This window comes from Hemitrygon akajei, chromosome 11 (assembly GCF_048418815.1).
Source record: "Hemitrygon akajei chromosome 11, sHemAka1.3, whole genome shotgun sequence".
NCBI classification, from domain to species: domain Eukaryota; kingdom Metazoa; phylum Chordata; class Chondrichthyes; order Myliobatiformes; family Dasyatidae; genus Hemitrygon; species Hemitrygon akajei.
The window spans coordinates 18,249,142-18,259,673 of NC_133134.1; the positions used below are offsets into that span (position 1 = coordinate 18,249,142).

At 44.8% G+C, this 10,532-nt stretch overlaps 1 protein-coding gene across 2 annotated transcripts in view; it reads right to left on the bottom strand.

Moving 5' to 3' along the window:
- Window positions 1-10,532, bottom strand: part of nubp2 (nucleotide binding protein 2 (MinD homolog, E. coli)) — a 29,736-nt gene that overhangs the window by 18,830 nt on the left and 374 nt on the right. The window contains exon 1 of one of the 2 annotated variants that reach the window (XM_073060308.1): window positions 10,262-10,374. The exons of the other annotated variant lie outside the window; for it this stretch is intronic. Coding sequence (XP_072916409.1) covers window positions 10,262-10,277 — 16 coding nt within the window. The 5' untranslated portion in view covers window positions 10,278-10,374. Of the gene's footprint in view, window positions 1-10,261; window positions 10,375-10,532 lie in introns of those variants that run through there. 2 annotated transcript variants of the gene reach the window in all.

Genomic DNA, 10,532 nt, shown 5'->3' on the forward strand with positions numbered 1-10,532 from the left:
GTGGAATTGAACTCGGGTCGTGGTAAGTGTTACACTACTGTGTCACCCAACAGAGATCCAGCCAGATTCCTAACCTAGGGCAGCAAGAGTAGCTGAAATGGTATTTGCCCAAAAGACTGTACAGTTCAGTGTGCATTGATCTGAAATAATGAAAGTAGAAAACGTTGGAAATATCAATCAGCATTTGCAAAGAAAGATAGTGTTTGTTTGTTATGTGCCGTGCTGCATGGGTGATCGTGGGCTTGACTGCGACTGTTCTTGGTAAATTTTTTCTACAGAAGTGGTTTGCCATTGCCTTCTTCTGAGGCAGTGTCTTTACAAGATGGGTGACCCCAGCCATTATCAACACTCCTCAGAGATTGTCTGCCTGGTTTCAGGGGTCACATAACCAGGACATGCGCCATTATGTGTACACCTCTTTAAAATTTAAAATATACAGTTGAAAACACCCTACATCAGGAACAGAAATAGACAGGATAGGAGAGTGAAAACAAAACTAGCACTGAAAGCCCAAAGCAAAGTTAATGGGCAACATTTTGCTGACATATTGTAAGTCCGAAGTCTTGCAGAGTATGAAATAACCTAGACTGAACAAGCCAGATCCACTTGTAAACTCCACCCCCAATGCAATCCAACCAGTATTGTAAATACAGCAACCTCTAAATTGCAGCTAATCTGACCAAGGATGAACCATAAAGAAATCATGTGGTAATATTAAGCATATAAAACTATCCCTGAGGTGATAATCAAGCTGGTAGCCTAAATGGCACCAATTTTAATTGATAAGTAGGAACAGCTTTCACTGTTCAGCTTGCTAACAGACTTCTAAGGCAGATTCTTAATCAGCAAAATTGACTAACATGTCACCCACTTTATTGGACTGTATCATCTATGAACAGGTAATATCATAGCAAAACAAAGCAATGAGAAATAGCTTAAAGTTATTAAATTAAGCTTTCAGAGCATCCAAGAGAAGAAATGTAAATACTCTTGAAAGGTGAAGCCAGCCTGTTTGGAGCAGCCATAAATAAAATCGGAACTGGAGTTGGAGGAGACAAGGCAAACGTTTTGCACATCTGACCTGAATTACATTCAATTTCATGATTGGAGTATGGCAATTCCATGCATGAACAGGCTTAACCTGGTCAAAAATTCTAAGCTACAGCGTAGGCTTCTCATTTCCCCTAGCCTACTTTTGTCGTGGTTTCTCGTGCCCCACAAACGACCAGGAGACGCAGAAGATTCTTCAAGAAGTATTTTAAACTTTAATTTGCAAATCAAAGCTGAAACAGTCATTGAGCTAGTCGCTGATTGCCCACCAATCCTTGTACATAGCATTTTTTATAGCAATCTCCTGGTTTAGTTGTATTAGCATATCCAATCGGATACAGTTGCGTATCACAAGTACATCCGCCACTATTGTTTCTATCCATTGACTTAATCATGTTCTAATCTACATCTCTTAGCAACTTATACATTGCCTTACTGAACGATCCTTCTGGACTAGTGTTATTTGGTATAAAAGTACAGCACTTCTCTCCAAACATCACACAAACTCCTCCTTTTTCTGCCAACAGCCAGTCCAATGCTTTCAGGGTTCCATTAATTCTCTCTACCATGCCCTGCGACTGAGGGTGGTATACACATCCAAAACTTTGCTTTATCCTCAGCGCCTGTAGTACCAATTTGACCACTTTCTGGATAAAAGCTGAACCATTGTCTGAGCTAACTTCTGTAGGTATTCCAAACCTTGGGATCACTTCGTTTGTCAGAAATTTTACCACTGTCTTTGCCCCTTGATCTCTTGAAAGTACCACCTCCACCCATCTGCTAAATCGATCAATTACTACCAGCATGTATCTTTTCCCTTTCACTGTCTTTATCATGTCTACGTAATCGATCACCAGATGTTTAAATGGTCCTTCAGGTACAGGAATGTGACCTATCGGGGTTGTAATTCCCTTCCGAACATTATTCTGTGCGCATACCTCGCACTGTGACAAGACAAAAGTCCACTGAAGCCTGTAAATAAGGTGACCAAAAACCATCCTTCTTTATTTTCTTTATCACTTCCCCCTTTGCACAATGGTCAATCCCATGCGCTTCTGAAATCAGAATCGTCAGTAGAGGGGTGGGCGCTACCAACAAACCGTCTTCCATGCTCCACAAGCCTTCCGGGTTCTGCTTGGCCCCCCCTTCGTCTCCACATTTGTCTGTTCTGCTAAAGTTGCCTTACCTTGTATTTCAATTAGGTCCTCTATCACAGATTCTGGAGCTAGGCTTACCTGGGGGGCAATGACAGCTGATGTACATCCAGACGCTTTTCTGGCTGCCTCATCCGCAGCTTGATTTCCCTTTGTTATTACATCATTTCCCTTTTTATGTGCCTGGCATTTTACTATAGCCAATGCTTTAGGTTTCATTATGGCTTTTATTAAGTCTAGAATTTGCTGACAATGTTGTATGGGATCTCCACTGCTTTTTTTAAAACCTCTCTGTTTCCACACTGCCCCGAACAAATGGCATACTCCATGAGCATATGCTGAATCAGTATAGATGTCTACTTTCTCACCTTCCATCATTTCACACGCAGCTGTCAGGGCTTTAATTTCCGCTAGTTGGGCAGAACACGGTTGGGGACAGGACTCCATCCTAATAATCTTATAGCTCGACTGATCCTGCTGCACTACTGAGAACCCTGCGTGATTTCCATCATAATCCCTATAACAAGAGCCATCTACAAATAGAACCTTTTTATTTGCATCCTCTAGTGGTTCTGACCGTAAATCTGCTCTCAATTTGGCAAATGTCATCATCTTCCCTACACAATCATGGGGTTCTCCTTCATAGCCCAAAGGGGCAAAATCGGCTATATTACTGGTAGTGCATCTCTGTATAGTTATGTCAGGAAATGTCAATAGCATCTGATACACTGCTATCCTGGCTGGCGTCAGCACAAATTTCCCTCCTTCCAGCAATTCTGCTACTTTGTGGTGTGTGTACAGTCACAGGATAGCCCAGAGTTACAGATTATGCCTGTTCATATGCACAGTACAGCGCCGCCAATCCCTGATAACAGGGTGGATACCTCTGAGCCACCTCATCTAGTCTCGTACTGTAGTATGCTATCGGCTACTTTGCTTTTCCTGTGCCTGTCTCTTGGGTTAGAACTGCTGTGACATAACCCTCCTGTCGGTTGGATACATACAAATGAAAAACCTTCTTGTAGTCAGGCAAAGCTAATGCTGGTGCTGATTGCAATTCCTGCTTAATAGTATTGAAAGCTATCTCCGCCTCTCCCTTCCACTGTAAGCCGTTCTTCAAATTTGTATGTCCCGCTTCTTTCATTATCTCTCTCAAAGGTGCCACAATCTCAGCTTATTCTCCTATCCAATCTGAGCTGTACCCTGCCATTCCCAAAAACGTCATCATCTGCCCTACAGTCTGGGGTTTTGGGGCCTTAGTTATTGCCTCAATCTGATCTGGTGCTATTGCCTTCACTCCCTTGGATATTACCCTGCCTAAGTATTCCACTTGCTGTGTGCAAAATTGCAGTTTCTTTTTGGATACTTTATGTCCTCCGTGCGCCAGCTTCTCTAACAGAGTTATAGTGTCCTGCTCACACTGTTCCTTACTGTGGGAGCAAATCAACAGGTCATCCACATACTGTAACAATGTACTTTCCAATGGTATGCCCTCTAGGTCTGCCTTCAACACCTGATTAAAAACATGTGGTGAATGTTTAAACCCTTGCGGCATTCTGGTATAGGTATACTGAGCACCTCTGTAAGTAAATGCAAACAGATACTGACACTGGTCGGCTAGAGGAATGCTGAAGAAAGCCGAACACAAATCAATCACTGAAAAGTAACTTGCTTCTGGTGGAACATTAGTCAAAAGCGTATGTGGGTTGGGGACTACCGCTGGCCAGTCCTCTACCACATTGTTTACCGCTCGCAAATCATGCACCAATCTCCACTTAGATTTATCTACTTTTAAGACCAGCAGCAACGGGGTATTGCATGGACTGTTCGTTCTTTTAAGCACTCCTATTTCAAGCAACCCCTGCACTGTCAATGCTATTTCCTCTTCTGCTTCTGGTCTTAGAGGGTATTGTGGTCTCCTGGGTGGAACTGTTCCCCTTTTCTGCCTTATTTCCACCGGACTAGCTGTTTTTATTTTCCCTACGTCCGTGTCATGTTGTGACCACAGAATAGATGGCAACTCATCTAACCTTCTATCTTTCTGCTGGCCTCTTTCCTTTCCCAGCAATGGTATGTGTGGTTGGGGAGTTATTTCGACCTCTCTCACTGTCCCTACCATATCTACACTTACCATTATTTTAATGCAATTGTTGTCTTTTGATATCCACACCTCTGGCGTGATTTTCCTCCACACTGTTACGGTTTCAGCACTCTTAACTAAGGGTCCTAAGTCTTTAGACTGATATCCCTTGTTTACCAACAACGTTACGTGGGGCGCAGCCTCCGGTATCCTGTACCATTTTTCTAAAAAGGTGTTCCACTTAACTTGTAAAGCTGCCCCTTGCTTTCCAATTATCACAGCCTCCCCTTCCAGGTGCTGTTGGGTACATGCCTCCAGGTGCCATCTCTCCTCTAACTCCCTGTTCTGAGTCTCGTCTAAAATCACTGTACAATGTAACTCAGATTTGGGCATTACAGCCCTGGGTAATATAGCCTGCACGCCCTTTTTCCATTTTTCCCCAGGTTTCCTGAATCTGATCTGTGATGTCTCCTATCCAAAAGACATTAGCCTTCTTGTCTTCTCGCACTATCAATTGAGCCCCTGCTCTTCCCACACTCAGCCCATTTCTGGTGCATTCTAATTTTAATTCCAGTTTCAATAAGGCATCTCTGCCGAACAAATTAATCGGAGTTCCTTTAGATACTAGCACCAGCAAAACAATTCCTTTATTTCCCATTCTCAACTGCACTGGAGCCGTGCACTGTGTCAACTGTGTTTTCCCCGAGAACCCTACCGTCTTAAACTTTCCTGACATGGGAAGGTGAAGGGCATACTGTGGCTGTACGCAAGTGTACGTGGCTCCAGTATCTATCATCATTGGTGTCAGTTGCCCTTCTAACATAACCTGAACAATGGGTTCCTCGTCTGCCTCCCTTGTTATCATTGGGTAATGTCCTTTCCCACTCGAGTTCTCGGGGCACCCTTAATACCTTGCATAGGGGTTCACAGGTCCGCTTGGGCCTGTGGGGGCTGGTCCTTGGCTAAACTTTAGTTCCCTTCTTATCGGTTCCTGCTGGTGTGTGACAGGCCATGGTGTAAACGGACAATCTCTTCTCATGTGACCTGGCTGATTACATCCCCAGCACAGTCTCTCTACCTCTCTTTCCCCATTTCCTCACTGGTCCCCTCTGCCCATAGCTCCTCTGTCCCCCTCCTTGGGACTTCCAGTCCTATCTGGGCTGTTTGAATTTAGTCTGTTCCTGATAGGGCATTTGTGGGAATGCTTCTCCAAAGACGTTGATTATTGGCATGGGGTTTTCCAGCCCTTGTCTTACAGTATGATCGGTTCCTCCATATAGCGGTGCTTCATCCAGTTCGATGGCTGTACTCGGACCGGTGGTTGCTGGCAGCATCGTTTTGCTTTTCTCTTTTTCCTTCTTTTTGAGTTCTTTGAGCTGCATTTGTATTAACTTTCTTTGCACCTCTTCCTGCTGCTCAGCCAACCTTCGTTTGTCTTTCCGGTATTTCTCAACCGCATGGACTACGTGGTCTCTAAATTTTTGTGGGATCATTGACGTCAGTCCAACCACTTCCTCCAGTTTGGATTTTACTTGCGGAGGCATTGCATCCAAAATGCTATGTCGGAACAGTGTGGTGATAAATAAGCTATTTTCCACCTCTTGCTCAGTCTCCAGTCTCCACCTTTTCAACTGGTTTTCTACGTAGGCTGCTGGGTTTTCAGCGTCTCCCAGTGGATCCCCCTTTAAGGCTTTGGGGTCCACTTTGGGTGGATAAAGCTTCCTGAAGGCCTACCATACCCTCTGCCTCACTCTGTCAAACCCGTCTCCATCAGATCTCGGGTCGTTCGAGTTTACTATGCCAGCCATTTCCATTAGTTCGTTAAATTTGGAGGTTCCCATCAACCTTATCAATAGTGCCTTCAAATCTCCCATAGCCAATAATCGTCCCGCCGTTTCTTCTTCAAAGGCTCTAATCCATTTCCCTGCTCCTTCATGTAGATTGGGCAGAGTGTTTTTCAGCCCTTCTAGGTCCTGGGATCCCCAAGGGATGTACTGCACTTGTCCTGATCCTTTAACAACAGCATCATTCTTCCTCCTTCTTCCCACCTGCCCTGGTTTTCCTCCTCGCCTGACTCCCCATCTGTCTCAGGGTATGTCTTTACTGACTCCCACACAAATTTCTCCGGGGTCCTCTTCTTCCCTCAGTCTCCCTGTGGAGTCCTTCCTTTCTGTCTTGATTCAATAACTTGCTTGGCCCCTGGAGTATTTTTCGCATCTCCTCTGGCAATCCCCTCTCAGTAACTTATCTAGCTCTCTCTCTACTTCTGCAAGTCGCTCCCCTACCGCCTCCTTCTGCTCTTCTAGGCTTCTGCCTCCTACCTCTTCCCCACAAATTCTCGCATCCTCTCTCTCTCAACTCTTGTTCCTCCTATGAGTCACCTTCTCTTTCTTCCTGTCCGTGTCTGTACACCTGTGGCAGGGACTCCTCATGATCCTTACTCGTGCTTGATTCCCTTCTCTCTTGTGTTTCTCCAAGACTCTCATCTCCTATCTTTTTTCCACTTCCTCTTGAATGCCTCATCTCTTCCTGCCCTGATGAGCCACTTTCTTTTCTAGTCTGTTTATTTCTATGGTATAACCAATACTCCTCATACTCCCTTTCCTCTCTCAAGTATTTCATCCGTTCAATCTCTTCTTTCATTTCTCTCTTTGCCTGTTCCACCTTTATCCTTTCTGCCTGTATCTCCTTCCATATCGCCGCTTTTTCCTTCTCGTATTGTCTTTTTTCCTCCTCATTATCCCAAACTTGTACTTCTCCCTGCATGTTTACTGTTCTCATCAGCGGGGGCACTGCTTAGGGGTTCCTTCCTCATTATAGGGAGGGGGCTTTTCTGTTTCTTTCGCATCCGGGTACGGAGCTGAAGCCAGCTTCTCACTGTACCTCCCTCTAACAGGCTGTTTCTTCCTCGCTTGTAATCAATATTCTACCTGTCCTCCTCAGCCTTTCTCCCTCCGTTCTGAAGAGTTTTAGCACTTCCATTTCTCGTTCTCTTCTTTGCCCTCTTTTCTTAGATTTATCTTTTGGTTTGTAATTTTTAATTAGTGCCTCCATTTCTTCGCACAAGCTTACATCAAACGTTCCTTCTCTTGGCCATTTTGTGACCAGGTTTTTGGTTCTCTTTTCCCATTTTTCTGAAGTTTTTGTGATCTCATATTTATTTACCAGGATTTTTTTGCTCAGAATCTCTACTGCCGTTCCTTTACCTGTCATGTTGTTCTCTCTTTTTAAGGTATTTCAGAGATTCACAGTTCATTTACTGGATAATATTATTTACTCTAATTCTATGCCTAGTCTATTGTCTATCTACCAGCGCTTTAAACTATATATTGGACTGTCCTTGTTTCCTATTCTGTTCTGCCCGTACAGACCTCTACTCAGAGCGGTATGCACAGAACTTTCTCTTTGCACCTCGTCTATTCAGACCCTTATCTCTTAAGGCCGTATCCACGAGGATTTTCTCTATTTTCCTTTCCCTGCCCGTTCAGACCTTCGTTTCATATGAAGCGGTATCCACAGGGACTTACCAACACCACGTGGAATTTTTCTTCACTTAACTTCTTATTAGCTTATTTGTACTTACCCTCACTGCAGTGTTCTTGATCAATCCTCTGAGCCTCCTGTTAACCCCCAATTCTGCCAGATTCTTTGGACCGGAGAGACCCTTCGGCAGTGGTTCCACACCTCTGAGACTCCAAGACCTCCCCAAAACCAACAGAATTCTTAGTCCAAATTGTCGCAAAAAGCGCTTGGGTGCACCCTTAATTCTGTTAGCCTTGTGGGGGTCCCTAGAGGACTGGGAAGCGTCCCCAATCTGCCGTTTCCTTTCCGCGGGTCTCTTTCCGGTCCTGCCGTGGTCGCCAATTTTGTCGTGGCTTCTCGTGCCCCACAAACGACCAGGAGACGCAGAAGATTCTTCAGGAAGTATTAAACTTTAATTTGCAAATCAAAGCTGAGACAGTCATTGAGCTAGTCGTTGATTGCCCACCGATCCTTGTACATAGCATTTTTTATAGCAATCTCCGATCCTTGTACATAGCATTTTTTATAGCAATCTCCTGGTTTAGTTGCATTAGCATATCCAATCGGTCTACAGTTGCGTATCACAAGTACATCCGCCACTATTGTTTCTACCCATTGACTTAATCATGTTCTAATCTACATCTCTTAGCTACCTCTCATTAACACACCATTATAATCTACATCTCTTAGCTAGCTTCTCATTAACACCCCATTATCTTCTACATTCTTAACATTTCATTCTCCTACTAAATTGGATACATGCATAGCAAATAGCAAGCTCAAAGCTGACTACATAGTTTTGGTTACACAGCAAACAATGCAACTTTTATACTCCAATACTTTCACATTCAGGTGTACTTAGTGACACACACAAAACGCTGGAGGAATTCAGCAGGTCAGGCAGCATCTTTGGAAATTAATATGCAGTTAATGTTTTGGGCTGAGACTTCTTCAAGACTGAAAAAGAAGGGGGAAGATGCCCAAATAAAAAGGCAGAGGGGAGAAAGAAAGGAGTATAGCTAGAAGGCGATAGGTGAAGCTAGTGGATGGAGAAGGTTTTGGTCTGGAGAGGAAGGAATCTGATAGGAAGAACAGATCATGGTACAATGAGATGGTACCTCAGGTAGACACCGGGGAAGAGTGGGGAATAGAACAAGTGAGGAGGGGGAAGGGGAAAAAATTATAGACAGAAGAAAAGGATGTTCTTGCCATCAGTTTGGAGGCTACCCAGACGGAATATGAGGTGTTGTTCTTCAACCCCGACTGATCTCATCGTGGCACAACAAGAAGCCATGGTCCGACGTGTCAGAACGGGAGTGGGAATAGAAATTAAAATGGCTGGCCACCAGGGAAATTACACTTTTTGCAGATAGTGTGGAGGTGCTCAAGAAAGCTGTACCCCAATTTACAAGCAACACACACAAAATGCTGGTGGAACGCAGCAGGCCAGGCAGCATCTATGGGAAGAAGCACTGTTGACGTTTCGGGCCGAGACCCTTCATCAGGACTAACTGAAAGGAAAGATAGTAAGAGATTTGAAAGCAGAAGTGGGAGAAGGAAATGCGAAATGATAGAAGACCGGAAGGGGTGGGATGAAGCTGAGAGCCGGAAAGATGATTGGCAAAAGGGATACAGAGCTGGAGAAGGGAAAGGATCATGGGACAGGAGGCCTAGGGAGAAAGAAAGAGAAGGGGGGCACCAGAGGGAGATGGAGAACAGGCAGAGTGATGGGCAGAGACAGAGAAAAACAGGGGAACTAAATATATCAGGAGGCTGCATTGGGAGCATGGGATACAATAGAAGTGTTGCTTCATCTGGAAGGAATGTTTGGGGCCCTGAATGTAGGTGAGGAACATGTATGGGCAGGTGTAGCACTTTGTGGAAAGTGGACAGTGGAAAGGAGTTAAAGATGTGCTTGGTGGTAGGATCCCTTTGGAGAAGATGGAATTTGCAGAGGATGATAAGGTGGAAAGTGAGAACAAGAGGAACTCTTTCTGTTTAGGTGTTCGGATGATAGGGTGAGCACATTTGTTTGGAAAAATATAGGAGATGCAGATGAGGGCAGAATCAGCTTTATACAAACATGTGAAAGTGGTTTTGACTAATATCGCTACTGAAGTTTATAAAGTACCAAAGTACAAGTACATTCCATTGCATCTGTGAGATGCTTTCACTCAACCAATGATTTTCAATTTAAAAGTATGAACTCTCGTGTCTGGATATGACAAATGTTCAAACATAAAACCGTGCAGCAGCTACAGTGACATAATGCAAATCATCATGGTGCCGGTCAGTGTGTGGCACATGGGCCTTAAAACTCCCAATTAAACTCGGGAAGGATCGCGGGGAAGCAGCCTACTAAAAGTCGGCAAGCAGCCACGATTAATCGTTCCTGTCTATGGCAGTCTCTGCCCCAAAGGAAACCTCATATTTCACGTTGTGGATAAGTTTTTACCTTCCGCCGCCTCCATCTTCCCGTTTCTCGACCCAGCACCCGCCGCCGCGTACGTGCGCGTACCCCTACGAGCGCGTGAGTACCTTCCCGTCCCCCGCCGTGTGATGTCACGTCACGGCGGCGGGCACGCACACTGCCACCTCAGATCGAGCTGTTCCGGCATCAAACCTTGACGGGCTGTCAATGCGGCACGATTGACGCGCATCCTGTCCACTCACCGAGTAGATTGCGGAGACGACTGTCCGCGTGGACGTATAGGAAAGAGTTCTCG